Here is a 17,058-nt window from a genome sequence, read left to right on the forward strand (position 1 = left end):
AGACAAACGACTAACACCTGCCTCTGATTGGGAACCATATCAGGCCAAACACAGAAACAGGAAAACTAGACACACAACATAGAATGCCCACTCAGCTCACATCCTGACCAACACTAAAACAAAGAAACACAAAAGAACTATGGTCAGAACGTGACACTAAAGCAGAGGAAAACAACTCTCAGAAAGAGAGAACAAAACAAAAACATATAGTTCACCAAAATGAAGTAAATGAATCCAAACAAAGTTTATAATTTTTCTAATTTACATAACCTCTGAAATTAACTTTTTCTTCTCTCTTTGTGTATGGCACGTTCATTCTCTCTGCTAGTAACTCCTGGCAGAACATTCAACGTTACATTTCCTCTTCTGGCTGCTATCAGGGCATTCAGCGTGAAATTAAAGGGAATGAATTCTGAGTCCAAAATAAATGTGCTCCTCTGATGAGGTTGGAGTTCGTCCAAGCCACTGAGATAAAATGCTTTTACACTTATTTCCCCATCTCCTGCTTATTATTGTTCAAGATTCATGACTCATTCTCTGCGGAAAGGGAACTCGGTGCCAAAAGAAACTTACTGAAGGAAATCAGACTTTTACAATTGGCTATAGTCACAAAATCACATTTTATTTCCAGATTTAACACATTTCCATTTTTTTTATAGCAGTATAGCTCAGTCCCTAATTCTCCAAGTAATCTTTGTCCATTGAAAATACAGATCTACAGTAGTAGCACACATCCAGTAAATTGTTTATTTCAGTGATATCCTATGACGTTGTATAATGATAAAGACTATCCATTCCTGCCGTTTCAGTGTAGCTCACCTCAACAGAAGAAATCACATCTGTTTGCTAACTCTGTCGTCATCTACAGTAAACTAAAACAAATTTGGTGACATGTACAGTATGTTCTGACAATGATATAGATTTCACTCTAGAAGAGGCAGATAGTCTTGCCAAGGCTCAGTGCAGTCAAAAACAAGATTTTACTGTGTTTTATATATCTCCACACTATGAGGTTGGAATAACACTGTGAAATTGTGAAAATGATAATGCCCTTTTAGTGTAAAAGCTGTTTAAAAAGACTGCCTGAAATTTCAGCCTATTTTGGTGGGAGGGAGTTTTGGCCTTCCATGGTGACATCACCATGCGGTAAATTAGTTAATAGGCCAATAAGAAAGAGAGTGCCAAACCTCTCTGCTAATAACAGCTAAAATTCAGTTTTACCCTCCCCACTCAAACCACTCCCAGACAGTCCTAGCAAAATTCTTGCTTGAGAAATTTCTCTTTGCTAAGAAGCTATTTCATTTATTATTTTTTTTACCATTTTAATAAAACAATCGCAATTCGATACTAAATTGTTACCCAAAAATGATTTGTTATTGAGATTTAAAAAAAGGGCTGCACCGAACCTTTAAATACTAATTCAACTTTCCAGACGAGCTGTCGCTGTGCAAATGGATGTCATAACCCCAGGGGTACGGGAATGATATACAGTAAACACTCATCAGGCACTGTTTGGCTCACCTGTATAGTCTCTTTGTGATTCATAATCTATATATATTAAAAGAGCCGGGGAATTAATTACACCGCATGGCATGCTGCTCCATTTGTACAGGTGCTGCTTATCCTGAAGCTCCCCGATATTCTACTCTTGTAAAATGTATTACACTGTACTTATTTCTGTAGGAAACCGTGTGAGGTATTATTAGAATATTAATGAAATGCAGGGAACTTCATATAGAAATGCTCGATCAATGCTCAATAGCCTACATGACCCAAGATTATCGATTGTCGATTTTCAAGAAATTGATTTCTTAAACTGATTTCAACTCCTGAAAAGATCATGCTTGTATTTTAACTGATGATGACATGAACACTTGGCTACCCATATTAGTTTTGATTAAATTGTTCATTTCTGGATGCACTTATGCCTTGTGTATATGTATCCTGTTTTGTCTTCATCATACAAAATGGTCTCAACTCACAGCCCACTTACTGTAATTAATAGGGGTTGATCATGGACTGTTGGCCAAGTTCTGTGTTAGCTCTAGTTCTGCCAATCCTGTCATATTCATCATCCGCTGGTCTAATTGACTGATTAAACCCTAAGAAGCATGCTGACTCACAAATGGCTAACTTGCATGGGAAAGATTCAAGTTTTCTATTTCTCTACTCCTCCTTACAGTTCTAACAAGGCGGTAGCAGGTATGCTGGCTGCAATATTGGATTGGACCGCGTGACATACTGTATGTCTTCGCACGTGCTGCTATTCGACGGCATGGAGCGTGACAGTGTGGAATGACATGACCCTCTAACATGTCCTGCTGTGGCTCTACAGAGAAGTAATAGCATTAACATGTTGTGATTCAGGGCAGGACTAGGTGGGCTAGACAGAGGTCAATAACAGTTTGTGGCAAGTATTGATTTCGCCGTAAACATGGTGACATTTCATTTCAGGGGTATCAGATTTTTCTGATACAGGCACTAAAACTCCAGATGCAATTCATGTCAATGCAGGTGACCATCCCAATCCTTTCCTCTTATATAGAAACACAGAGACCTGGGCATGAATAGCAAATTCATCAATGAGTTGTTCCTTTGGTATTTTCAGGAAACCAGCGAGAACGATTGCATTTGTCGCCTGGCCTTCCATCCTGCCTCTGATAAAATACCCATTTCCACAGAGGTCCCCCCAGACCAGCCACCACAGCTCTTCAGGTGTAGTTATGGGGGCCACAAAAACCCTGCAGTAGCACTTACAATCCAACTTCACCAGATACCAGTGATTCAAGAAGAGAATGTGGTTAGTCAACAACAGTAACCTTTAAAACAGAAATAATGTAACGCGCCGTTTAGAGGCTTTGGAGAGTGGAACGACAACTATAGGATAGTTAAGAGCAGACAGAGGTAGCACACAGGAGCTATGTATAACATGTCTTTATTCTCTTGAAGCAACCACCATCTCCATCAGTTCAAATGCCAGACAGGAATTTATAGTCACAGGTCAGGCATTACTGATGAACATCTGATTCTCATTGTTACAATAGCATACTGAATAAATACAAAAACAAGGTCCAAGAGAGATAAGCTAAGAACTCACTGCAGGAACAATAGCCCACCTCTGCCCAGCAGACTGCACCATGGATACAGTAAACATGCTCAATAAAACAAAGCAAGCACAACAGAACACAGATCTATGCAGGGCCCAGCTACTTCTCCGGCAATCTGCACCTATTGGAACAGCCCCCAGCAAATCCACTCACATTACCTAGCCTGACCAGGAGCCAAAATGGATTGTCTAGGGGTAATTGCAATGACCAGAGGCGACCCTCTTTTGGCTTATGAAAGAATGCAGGTTTAGTAGGTATCGGTAGCATTGGAAATATCCTCACTCAACTCTCCAGCACATGCAGAGACCATAATGAAAAACACAGAGATCAGTGGTGTGAGAAGAACCAAGGCAAAGTTAATGATACAATTGCACAACTAAATAAATGGATTGTTTCACCAATGCGTGGCGCCTTTGGCACATTAGGCAATGCTAGTAATGAGCCATTGAAGCTGTGACCTCGGGAGCAAACCCATTAATGGGTGAAGATGGATGGGTCACTAGTAGATTAATTATCAGTCATCAAAATCTGATTACTCCCAGATCTCTTACTCAGGGCTGTTAGAGGACTATTATTACCACCCATGCAATAGCTTGAATAATTTCTCCCTGACTTCCCCATTATATGTCCATATTTGCAATAGGTAACACATCATTTGGCAGTGAACCTCTGCAAAGGCTTCAATAAAACAGTTTTTGGAAAGATAAGGCATACTTCAATCATACACTAGGCTACAGAATAATGAAAAGTGAAGACATATATCACTCTTTTTTATCCCAAGCTATGAAACCTAGCACCCTCTCTGCTTGTCCATTAGAGTTGTTGGACTGACATTTGACTTTGCAGCTGCGTCATTGTTAATTTTAATTAAAAAACTATCTATTTACTCTCTCACATTGTTTCCCCCCACTCCTCTGTGAAGTTCAACAACTTTACCTCTAGCCTATACAGTACCTCTTAAATCAAATTTGGTGTGACGCTCTTAAAAGCGGCAGAGGGAGGGAGAGAGAAGCCGTTAATAATTTATGATAGCCTCAGCTTTTTAAAGCACCGGAGCGGTCCTGCTCCCCAGACATTTCATTTGTCTGAAAATCAGCAACTGTGCAGTCTGATTATTGCTCGTGTCTGCCAATGTGACTGCATGTAAAAGCCCTCCACGGCACCAAAAGAGCGTTTGCAAGGATGTTCCATATATCAGTCAAACAATATGTAGGTAAGTATTGTTTTAATAGTCATCTTCTGATCCACCAGCCCCTTACTCACCATTTGGGTGAGGTTGTATTTGAAAAGCTAAATCTCAGGATCTTCATGTGTGATCTAGGTGTTACAGCTTGATGTTGACCAAAGAAGGCCCACTAGTGTTTCTTTTTATCAAGACACTCTCAGCACTGGTCAAATGTCAAGTGAAATAACTGAGGCAGATTAAATTAACTTTAGCAAAAATCATGCTTATTGTATTCTATGATACAGCAGAACATTTGTCAAAGCAATGGCAGCATTCAAAGAACTACAAACATCATAACTTGTCATATTCACACAGAAGGGATACAAGGCAAACACACACAGCTACAAGGGGGTGACATGAATTTTGAGGAACTTCAATGCTTCCATCTAGTGATGACTCAAGATCATAACAGGTAGGCCTACTACACAATAGGTGAGAGTGGGGTAAATTGAGCCATTCTTTACATTCAGCATCACTCTGTACAGGGAAATATATTATTTCCAAGATATCGACATATATTTCAGGATGTTGTGTATCCCTGGAAATAATCAGAATTAATCTAAACATTACAGTTTTGAAAATATTGCTTGTCCAAAGAAAGTGGTATCTTGGCACAATTTAAATATTAGCACTACCTTTTAAAACCATGTCCATCTTTATTTCCCAAACACAATTCAACACCATCGCGTTTTGTCTTTTAATCATTTTAAGCATCATTTAACACAGGCTTAACTCATAACAAACACTTTTACAAAAAAAAGGCCAGGCCCTGTTGTTACCTCATATGCCAGCCATAATTCTTTGCATTACGCCTGGGAAGAAAACAATTCAATTTGCTCAACTTGCCAAATTAGCACATGGCCATTGAATCAACTTACCCCAAGGCAAACATTTAGACTATATTAGCCCGCACACCTGAAAGGAAGCGCTTTCATGCTAAGTTTAGGATCTCATATTGAAGCTTATTGAGACCCCAAATGATGTACAGAACAATCTTAAAACGATCTACTTTGGTTTAGATACAAGCATCATGAAACCTCTTAACACAATAAATTATTTTGACTTGGTGAAAAGCAGTTTTTGGACCTAACTTGCCTACCACTTATTCCATGGTTCTTCCTTCACAGACTTCATGTACTGATGACCTCTTCCTAAATATTTGATCATATTGTTAATTTTGTGTATGGTTTCCTAGAAACAAGAGTGGCTCAACTTACCCCTCTCCCCTACACACAACCCAAGTCCTCTATAAGCTGATCTGTATCCCTGGTCCTTATAGGCTTGTTGAAGAGCACTGTCAAAATGTCCAATACACTCACCACCTACAAGAGCATGCCAGTGAGTTCCTCCTGCTGGAGAGCTGAATTTACAGAGCCTTCAAAAAGTATTCACACCCCTTCACTTTTTTCCTTGTTTTGTTGTGTTACAGCCTGAATTTAAAATTGATTAAATTGAGATTGGCATACACACGATACCCCATAATGTCAAAGTTAAATTATGTTTTTCATTAAAAGTGTCTTGAGTCAATAAGTATTCAACCCCTTTGTTATGGCAAGCCTAAATAAGTTCAGGAGTAAAAATTTGCTTAACAAGTCACATAATAAGTTGCATGGACTCACTTTGCGTACAATAATAGTGTCTAACATGATTTTTGAATGACTACCTCATCTCTGTACCCCACACATACAATTAATTATCTGTAAGGTCCCGCAGCTGAGCAATGAATTCAAACACAGATTCAACCACAAAGCAGGGAGGTTTTCCAATACCTCGCAAAGAAGGGCACCTATTGGTAGATGGGTAAAACAAAAAAGCAGACAACCTTTGAGCATGGTGAAGTTATTACTTATACTTTGGATGGTGTATCAACACACCCAGACACTACAAAGATACCGGGGTCCTTCCTAACTCAGTTGCCAGAGAGGAAGGACACCGCTCAGGGATTTCACCATGAAGCCAATAGTGACTTTAAAACAGTTAGAGTTATTAAATGGCTGTGATAGAAAACTGAGGATGAATTAACAACATTGTAGTTACTACACAATACTAACCTAACTGACAGAGTGAAAGTAAGAAAGCCTGTGCAGAAAAAAAATATTCCAAAACATGCATCCTGTCTGCAACAAGGCACTAAAGTAATACTGCACAAAATGCGGCAAAGCAATTGACCTTGTCCTGAATACAAAAAGTGTTATGTTTGGGGCAAATCCAATACAACACATTACTGAGTGCCACTCTCCATATTTTCAAGCATAGTGGTTGCTGCCTCATGTTATGGATATGCCTGTAATCGTTAAGGACTGGGGAAATTTTCAGGATAAAAAAGAAATGGAATGGAGCTAAGCACAGGCAAAATTCTAGAGGAAAACCTGGTTCAGTCTACTTTCCACTAGAGTCTGGAAGATAAATTCACCTTTCAGCAGGACAATAACCTAAAACATGAGGCCAAATATACACTGGAGTTGCTTACCAGGAAGACAGTGAATGTTCCAGAGTGTCCGGGATTGACACGGCCGTCAAAAGGAGGAGACCAAGGCGCAGCGTAGTATGCGTACATTCCTCTTTATTGTAAGAATGAACACTGAACAAAACGAACAAAATAACAAAACGAACCGTGAAGCTATACAAATGAGTGCTGACACAGATCTTAATGATCTAACAGAACGTGATTATTGAATAGAATGAGGTATTTGACCTCCACTTTTCTCCTGGGGAGTTGGATCCAATACCTGCCACCCATCAAACCCTGGGCCCAGGTTTGGTCGTGACATCCAGCCTTCAACCCACACATAGAAGTTCCTGGAAATAGACACAGACATCTATTTATTTATTTAGGACATAAACAATTGCACAAAATACTATAAATTGTTATGAAACCATCTCAGATGACTGAGAGAAAACAAAGTGTTCTTTGTTGCAGATCAAAACATATGACATGTAGAGATATTGAACACCAACCATATACTGTCCTTGGACATGCTGATTGTTCCCCCAGTGTTGGTGTAATATTCCTCGATGACCAGGCTTCTATTGGTGTCATGGGCGGAGTTAAAGATTGTGACAACTCTTGATGGGATCCCCAAAACTCTCATAACTGAAAAAAGAAAGAAGCACAGAAAGACAACTCAAGACAATGATATTTACTGTTGTATATTGCCACTGGAACAACCTCTAATGGTGAATAATTTTTAAATGGATAGTCAAATGTCAGTTACCTGTACACATGACTGAGGCAAAGACCCAGCACTGGCCGTACCGTACAGGGCTGAAATTGGATCAGCCCCAGAGCTTTAAGATGTCTGCGCTGCCCGTCCATTGCATCGGGTTAAATCCATATTTAAAGTTTCCTGACCAGTACCCCTTCAAGACCTCGATCATCTTCACAATTGACCTGGTTATAAACAGTTATAAACACAGACACTAAACAAAGAAAATAGGAGGGCATCACACAAAGTGATGCTGAGGGCAATTCCCTGATCCACCTCTACACAGACGACACCATTCTGTATACTTCTGGCCCTTCCTTGGACACTGTGCTAACTAACCTCCAAACGAGCTTCAATGCCATACAACACTCCTTCCGTGGCCTCCAACTGCTCTTAAACGCTAGTAAAACCAAATGCATGCTTTTCAACCGTTCGCTGCCCGCAGCCCGACTAGCATCACCACCCTGGACGGTTCCGACCTAGAATATGTAGACAACTATAAATACCTAGGTGTCTGGTTAGACTGTAAACTCTCCTTCCAGACTCATATTAAACATCTCCAATCCAAAATCAAATCTGGAATCGGCTTTCTATTTCGCAACAAAGCCTCCTTCACTCACGCCGCCAAACTTACCCTAGTAAAACTGACTATCCTACCGATCCTCGACTTCGGCGATGTCATCTACAAAATAGCTTCCAATACTCTACTCAGCAAACTGGATGCAGTCTATCACAGTGCCATCCGTTTTGTTACCAAATCACCTTATACCACCCACCACTGCGACCTGTATGCTCTCGTCGGCTAGCCATCGCTACATATTCGTCGCCAGACCCACTGGCTCCAGGTCATCTATAAGTCTATGCTAGGTAAAGCTCCGCCTTATCTCAGTTCAATGGTCACGATAACAACACCCACCCGTAGCACACGTTCCAGCAGGTATATCTCACTGATCATCCCCAAAGCCAACACCTCATTTGGCCGCCTTTCCTTCCAGTTCTCTGCTGCCAGTGACTGGAACGAATTGCAAAAATCGCTGAAGTTGGAGACTTTTATTTCCCTCACCAACTTTAAACATCAGCTATCTGAGCAGCTAACCGATCGCTGCAGCTGTACATAGCCCATCTGTAAATAGCCCATCCAATCTACCTACCTCATCTCCATATTGTTTTTATTTACTTTTCTGCTCTTTTGCACACCAGTATCTCTACTTGCACATCATCATCTGCTCATTTATCACTCCAGTGTTACTCTGCTAAATTGTAATTATTCGCTCCTATGGCCTATTTATTGCCTACCTCCTCATGCCTTTTGCACACACTGTATATAGACTTTCTTTTTTCTACTGTGTCATTGACTTGTTTATTGTGTTATTGGCTTGTTTATTGTTTATTCCATGTGTTGTTGTGTTGTTGTCTGTGTCACACTGCTTTGCTTTATCTTGGCCAGGTCGCAGTTGTAAATGAGAACTTGTTCTCAACTAGCCTACATGGTTAAATAAAGGTGAAATAAAAAATAAATCAAATTAAAAAAGTAATTGTGAGTGTGTGTGTCAAAGACAGAGGGTGGTGTGGTGAGAACACACTCAGGTATTTTGAACATAACTGACTAGTATCTGCGGATATTTGAGGTCTTGTAACTATCAAAGTGCATAAGAGTTTACACACCATGGCACACACAACTCTGCTGATGTAGACAGGGTCTGCACGGAGGAGGTAATCTCCCTGCTTGTCTTTGCTGTGCTGTGGGCTGACCTGGAGGATGTTAAGGCAAATCTCCAATATCCCCTGTTCATACTACACACAGGAGGAAGAGGTGATGGTGGGGATCGGGTTACTACTGTAAGTTCCTCAAGGAGACACAATGATTAACAATAAATGAAGGTTGGTTTTCTTTGCAGCTACTTACCTGGCCAAATGACCATGGTCTTGATATGACATTGTGAGGAGTGCCCATGTACAAAAATTCAATGTCATTTTTAACGTACTCATCTCTCTGGTCTTCAAAAGGGATGTACACTGTATCATCTGAAAAATACAAAATCCCAGTCAATGATGATAACAGTAGTGGTCATCACCATCATCACCACCACATGAACCTACACTGAAGCCAGGGGGTGCACAGCAGGACAACGCTTCCTATGGCGAAGCTGCGTTGCCCATCAAGACACACAATGTGGACTTGAAGGTCGTCGAGTCCCACAGGAGCCTTAGCAGGGGAACAGACGTGGACAGTAACCGACTGAGAATGCCTCTCCCCTGGGTGGATATGGGCACTCCACTGAGAAATAGACTCATCCTTTGACTACATGACAGGGATTTCAACAGACAGCCCACCTATACAGCAGAACAGTCAGAAAAGGTGAGAAATAGCCACAGGCAAAAACCGACAGAAAAAATATTTTCATCATATGTCCTGAACAGGTTTTAACAGAGGGGCGATAACAAACAACTGCTAGGAAAAGCGTAAAGAGTTCACATCAAATATTGGCCTGTAGCATACCTAGCAGGGCAGTAAAGATGAGTGTCTCCATCTGTGGGTTGAACACTCTTCCATGTAACAGCATGGTGACTTTGAAAGGCCTCCCGCGCCGTACCACCAGGTGCCTGGAGCTCAGGCCCAGTGTTTGGTGGGCCGTGTGTTTGTCATGGACCTCCAGATTGACATGCTTCAGCCTCAGATATGCTCATGGGAATAACCAGAGTGACACCAAGAAGATGAATCACGCAGACAAACAGTTTCTCTTATCAAACAGCATAGACATGTACACTCTGCAAGAAAATACACCGCTGGAGGGCAATGTGAGAGGGGTATGCACTGTATATTTGAAACAGAGTGTGTCCGTGTTTGTGGGAGAAAGATTATAGGCGACACTACACTGCACTTTTGATAGCTATTCCAACTTAAGACATCTTGTGACAAATGTCACATACTTCTCTGAAAACCTTTAGCTGCCTATAATTATAAAGGCCATTTAATGAATAACCTTCAGGCCTGTCAGAATAGTTTCTGGTGTAGTTAAGTTATTAGCATCTCTCAATAAGAAGAGACAGTGATGTTACCTCAAACAACAGCTGATACCTCCTTAAAAAAGTATTATTATTATTATTTTTTTAAACAGTTGCTCAATCATACTGTTGCTGAATGGCTATGACAACATTGTATGACAGGAATGCAGTACAGCCTTATCTAACAAGGAATTGTGTGTATCTGTCTGTGCTGTGTGCAATCAGAATCAAAGGACAGTAGTGTTGCTCCTACAATATGCCATTGCCAGCCCAATTTCCTTGTAAAAATTACATTTAATTGTAATCTCATGGATTTGTTATTTGTATATTGCCAAATGCTAATAGGTGAAATAAAAACAATGGCATAACAATGACATAAAGAAAATATATTACTAAATATTCAAAAGCATGGTTCCCTCATTGAACAGGATTTAACAGACTCAAAAGTGAATTAAACACAAAGCATGGATTTATGAGGATACATTTGATAAAGCACACCACGCTATCAATATATGCATTTATTTATCTACTTTACACTAAAGTTTCTGAACATATGAGAAAGACAAGTAGTATAGATGCACAGCAGGAAAATCAAAGGCAGAGTGTATTCAAGGTTTAAAGTAGCTGTCCAGTGAAAATCTCACATTAAAAGTTAATGGTCTGTTAACTCATACCTAAATAATGCTGTTGACTCGTCCTATACTCGTATTCGTGGCAAAAGCATAAATGGGAGAAAAAAAACACTTCAAAAAACCCACTTCAAACTTGTATCTCAAAGAGAAGGTTTAAAAAATCCTTGCTATTTCCTCATAGAATATGATGTCATTCTCCTGAGGATGAGCTGGCCAATCAGTGATTTAGGGGATGAGCTGGCCAATCAGCAGCCGACTTGCATTTTTAATGACCAGTATGCTTCCACACCATTCTGTTGGGGTACGCCTAGACCAATCCAACACAGAAAAGCTGCTTTTTGACACTAATTTAGCATTTTTTAAAAGGAAAACTATTTCACTTATATTGTAAGTAATAGGTAATATTTCATAGAAATTTGGAAACACTGGACAGTTAGTTTAGAAATGCTTCAACATTTTGTAATTCCACTTAAAAATGTCAGACGTGATTTGCCCTAATGAAAAATGTATCAACCTCTACAAAAATGTTGATGAATTATAATCCACATTTCCTGTTGCTGCAGGATTATTTTCCTGTTGTGAAAAACTGGTCAAATTAAGACAGTATATCTGTTAGTAAAAAAACAAACAGACCTGTTTGCTGCTGGTGTGTGTATCGCATGGTGAGCAAGTCTTAATTCCCCTCATTGCTTGAAAGTTCCAGGGACAGACTGCTCCTCCGAGAGTGAGAACCGGTCTGTGATGAGAGAGAACTATGTGCCAAGACACTGTAGGCTAATGAGACATGACCTGCTACAATCTTGGGAGGGGACAATGGCAGGGGACCAACATAGCATAGCATAGCAGAAGATAAGTTAACAGGTAGTGCACATCCCCTCATACAGATAAACATCTTTCTCAACTCTTAGAAACAGTCAACCGATGTTTGACGCATTGCTCAAGGCCTTGTGTGTTACTGATGTACATTTATGACAAGCCGTGTAGGAATGCTTGGGATGTACAGTCTTATCAGCACCTCTGCTTTGCCTCACTGAACTTCAGTCATATTTTAGTTTACATACCTATTCTCTGCAGAACTTGCTTTTAACACATTTTGTAGGGTCAAATCAAAATGTTTTTATTCTTTAAAAAACAAAGTTGAGGCAAAGAACACGCTTGAAACCATTTGTTAGATTGGTACAAGTAATTATTTTTTACCACGGAATTTGTGGCAAAAATGTTCATCTTGTAACATTGTTATAAAAATAAAGCGCCGAACAATGTGATTTTGACTGCAGCGTCAGTTTCCTTGTTTCCCTTACACGTTGTTAGCACAGTGGCTTAATTGTCAAGAACAGTAGCCTGACGCCCCCCCCAAATAGTAGTAATCCACAACTTGCCGTTAAAAAATTAAAATCTAACACTTTCATAAACATCTTAATTTTACACACAGCATAACACCTGAATTCAATCCATCCAACAGACATCCTGATTTTTTATTTTTATAAGGCACTACATGAGTCTTGCAGAAAAGAGTTGTGACGAGGTTCATGATAATGACAAAATAAACAAAACATCTCACATTAGGAACACCTTCCTAATTTTGCTTTAACCTGGATTCACCTATGTTACAGAAAGAGCAGGTGCTCTTAATGTTTTGTGCACTCAGTGTAGATCCTGCCATTACAATTTGCCAACATACTGCATGACTTTTTAAAATGCATCTGAAACCCAACTCTTACTGTAAAAGTCTGACTGTTCCTTACACCTGAGACTATGGCTAAAATGTCTAATATAACAAATTCATTATTAGCTTTACATGCTAATATTCCAGCTGATAATCACATCCATATCCCACAAATACGCCCGCACAAACCACTCAGAAAAAAAAGAAAAGCTGTACAAAAACATGATTTGTATATAAATAAATTAAATAGCCAACTAAAACAAAATTATTTTGCTAGGCAACCTAAGTGCTAGTACGGTCTGTGCTGTACAATTCTGTATTTTAACCACTTGGGTATGCTTCTTTGTTCTGAGATGGTATGGGGTGTTCCCATAGAAACAGAACCTCATTCTAGTTCTTTGGGTTTTCCTTTCCACCACATTGTCAGAACTCCAGTGGGGTCAGGTCCCCAAAGTCACAGTCAAACAGTTCGCTGATGCCCTCGTGCTCCTCTAGACCAAAGTGGTAGTCTTGGCTCTGTGGAGGGGACAGGTTGATGAAGCCATCCAGCGGGTTCCCAAAGCACTCCCCACCGAGGAAGTCAGAGGACGGCAGGGGTGAAAGGTCAAAGTCCGGCAGCACTCCCAGGTTGGGGAACGGGTCGCCTTCCAGGAATACTTCTGAAAGACAGAAATAAAGGGAATGCACTTTTAGTGACCACAGCAAATAGCCATTGGGGAATGTTAATGGATTTCTTGGCGAAATCTCAGACAATCTCCTGAATCTCAGGGTGACAGTGTGACAATAGTGAGAGCAGCTTACCCGCTTCACGACATAACGGCAGAGGGGAGGAATTCTGTTGGGACGGAGCTGTTGATGTAATTTCCTGTGTGGTGCTGCACTGTGGTTGTTCTGCATGGTGGGGCATTGTTTGGTCTGTGGCTTTAGTTGGGCTGATGCCTGTCACTGGGCTGCAGACACCAGAACTGTCCTCTGGACACAGGAAGACGTCAATGGGACCCTGAGTGCTCTTCAGGGAGACCTGATAGCCCTGCCAGAAGACGACAAAAGAATAACAGAAGACAAATCAACAGTTGTGGTTGAAGTTTAAACCACATTAACTGGAATACAGTATTTGGTCCAGAAAAAGAGTCTTGAGCAAGTGTCCATTGTTATTTTACCCTCCCACATACCTCACTGGGCTCTGAGACTTGCATCTGGGTCTCTGGAGGGGCTCTGATTACCATCACCAGCTGGTCAGGAGAGTCAAAAGACTTCCGCAGATCCTGGCACATGACATAACCCAGCGTGCCATTATGTTAAAGAAAAAACACTGCCCTATAATGCATATTCAAACACATACAGTAAAAAAAATAAAAAATAAAAAACAAGACACAAAAGGATATTTCTTGTTCTGGGTATCCTCAGTGAGGAGTCTCAGCTGAAGGTTACACTTGGTAATGAGCTCATCCAGTTTCTCCTCCGCCTGTGTGAAGTCAGAGACATCTTTCTGTAGGTCCTGGTAACGGGAAACAGACGCTCCATCAATGCGGTTCCCCCTGTGACAAATAGAATGACCTCATAGTTAGGATAATGGAAAAAAGTGTTTCTAATACAAATATCCTGTGGAATCACTGATGTATGCATTGACTCATATCTGTAGAGGCTAGCACAATAAGGATTGTAAGCCAGAAAGGCCAGAACACATATTGTCATACTGCATGTACAGTACAAGAGTTCAGACTTACAGCCATTGTATGTTGTTCTTTGATTTCTTGGAGATGAGCTGGATACCCTCCAGGACATTGGTGATGTCATAGATGCGCCTCTTCTGCACTTCCAGGACCTGCGAGGCCCAGTTGAGGTCCACGACCCCATCAGGAGACTGGGCTAGAAGGTCCAAGAAGCGCTTGGTAGTCAGGTTCAGAGACGTGTCATAGCGACACTTCTCTGTTGAAAGCTTTGGAACTGAGAGAAAGGGAGACAGGAATGAAAATACTTGTATTTATTACCTTTGGCCAAAATTATAATAGTTAAAACTGAATTAACATGAATAGTTATATTTAAATTGTGAATTGAAACAGGGGGTCTTGTACCTCTAGGAGGTGCTGGTGTGGATGTTGGGGCTCTCCCAAGAGAAGGGGGGCGAGAGGTGCTCACATATTGGTGATCACTGTCCAAGTCCAGCTTCCTCTTCACCTGAAACACAATTTATACAAGGTAAAAAGTTGGTATGGATGCACACAGATAATTATTTCTCACAGACACACTTTCTGTAGTCAGTGTACAGGGATAACCTCATCCTAGTCACACTCCGGCCAACACCCATATCAAAATGGTCAGTTAACTACCGGTGGTCGTCCCAGAGTTGGCCGTCGCTGGTCCTGGACCACATCTGCAGGGCCTTGGGGGGTGGCGAACAGAAGGATCTCCCCAGTGTTGCTGGGGACTGCAGAGTTGAAGCCCACATTGCTGGGAGTGGAGATTATGACTATTTGGTGGTCCTCTGAGGGGCCAATACTCCCAGCATTCAGAAGAGACTCAAAGTCTACCAATAGATCCTCCGACGTCTGACCTGATAGGAGCGTCTCTGACATCGCACACACAACTGGGGTGCTCTAGTCCCCTAGATTGTGTTGGGGCAGAATTCAAGTCCAATGGCTTGGTATGGTAGTATTAGCACCTTTTGACATATGTCATCTCTAATGTATGTGCATAATAGTGTAAATGTATTGAAAGAGTTGACTTTCAAATACTGAGGTTAAACATGTCTAATATTAAGAGTATCTTGCTGACAATCAAGATTCAACAAAGCTGACTCATTCGAGAATATATGGTCAAATAAAATATAGGGCGTGATTCCTACAAATTAGCCAGCTATAAAATAACGTTGAGACAGTGGTTGAGGTTTCTGACAGCTTCAGTCTAATATACAGTAGTTAGTCTGAAACCATACAATACAGCAACACTTATGGTATATTGATAGTTGAAAAAAGTGTAATAAACAAGCACCAACGTCAGCTAGCGTGCTAACTTGCTGCGAAGTTTTTCATCTTTCCAATGACTGCGGCGAGGCCACATCTAGCAACTCCTTCCCTTTGTCCATTGTTGTTAGCTAACTGGTTATTTACTGTAGCTAACGTTGATTTACATCAACGTTAGTTTAGAGCAAATTGTAAACATAATGATAATAATTTTCTTACTGTGTTGCTAGCGAAGAGTTAATTGAATACTGTATCCAACGACCTAGAAAAGTTGAGCGAGTTAGTTAACTAGTTGGCTTGCTAGTATTGTTAGCCAAGAAATTGGGTTGTGTTCACATTCAGGGTTAACTTTGAACACAACTCAGTTTCATACGAAACTCACAAGCAAAACATCAGCTACAACAAGTCAACAATCTAAATAGTTATTACTCTTCCAAACAAAATTGCACTACCCAGAACGTCTAGTTTCCCTTGGAAGAACAAATAACCGGATTTATATAATGCGTTCTTTCAAAATGACAAAATTTGGGCAAGTTAGCATGCTAGCGAGATACAGTACTAGCAAACTCAGTTCTTCACCCACTCGTTTTGGTCAACACACCCAGGAAGCAATACCGCAAAACTGAAATATTGACAAATATTCACACAAAAAATCTACATTTCCGATTAACGAATCATATGGATCGTTTCGATGAACACCTTGACTATAATCCGTGCACAAAATGTATCATCTGAGCCCCAAATCAACTATGATATTTGGTGCTATTATCCCAGCTGATCAGAACAAGAGTTGAGGTTTACCCGCCAAATCCTTTAGCCGCGAAACTGGCATATGCATGAATATCACGATTTCAATTGGCTGAGTGAATGCGTCCCGCTAAAGTCAGACTTGTCATTGGTTCCATGAAGTGCCACTCTCTGTGATACCACGCTTTTCGTTGTTTTGAATGGGAAAATATGTTTTTGTCAGATAAAATGTAAGAAAGTGTATATTCGACTATATCCTAACTCATTTGATTCACTTTATTCTTTGGTAACTATTTTGTGATGCAAATCAAGAGGGGGGCAGGAGTTACCGCCGAGTTACCATAGCCACTAACGTCTGACTTGGGATCAGCCTGTCCTACCCATATCCCAAAGTAAAAAGACAAGACAAATTCAGTTGGAACTGGTCCTGGAACAGCTGTTGGTAATCCGCCCACCTAACTTTGTCGGACACGCAGTCGTATTAATTGAGCGCCTACACACAGAAG

The 17,058-nt window shown here is 40.7% G+C and overlaps 1 protein-coding gene and 1 pseudogene across 1 annotated transcript; both read right to left on the reverse strand.

Annotated features, from left to right (window-relative positions):
- Positions 1 to 7,001: 7,001 nt before the first annotated feature.
- Positions 7,002 to 11,837, reverse strand: LOC120061575 (annotated as a pseudogene).
- A 444-nt stretch (positions 11,838 to 12,281) lies between these two features.
- Positions 12,282 to 16,594, reverse strand: LOC120060707 (transcription factor E2F1-like). The gene is made up of 7 exons (XM_039010110.1): positions 15,173 to 16,594; positions 14,918 to 15,020; positions 14,570 to 14,789; positions 14,228 to 14,380; positions 14,015 to 14,129; positions 13,644 to 13,872; positions 12,282 to 13,501 (listed from the first exon to the last, which is right to left on the reverse strand). Exons 1-7 carry the CDS (start codon positions 15,416 to 15,418, stop codon positions 13,266 to 13,268), a joined length of 1,302 nt encoding a protein of 433 aa, XP_038866038.1. The 5' UTR covers positions 15,419 to 16,594; the 3' UTR covers positions 12,282 to 13,265.
- Between the last annotated feature and the right edge of the window lie 464 nt (positions 16,595 to 17,058).

Source organism: Salvelinus namaycush, chromosome 16 (assembly GCF_016432855.1).
Source record: "Salvelinus namaycush isolate Seneca chromosome 16, SaNama_1.0, whole genome shotgun sequence".
In the NCBI taxonomy this organism is placed as follows: Eukaryota; Metazoa; Chordata; class Actinopteri; order Salmoniformes; family Salmonidae; genus Salvelinus; species Salvelinus namaycush.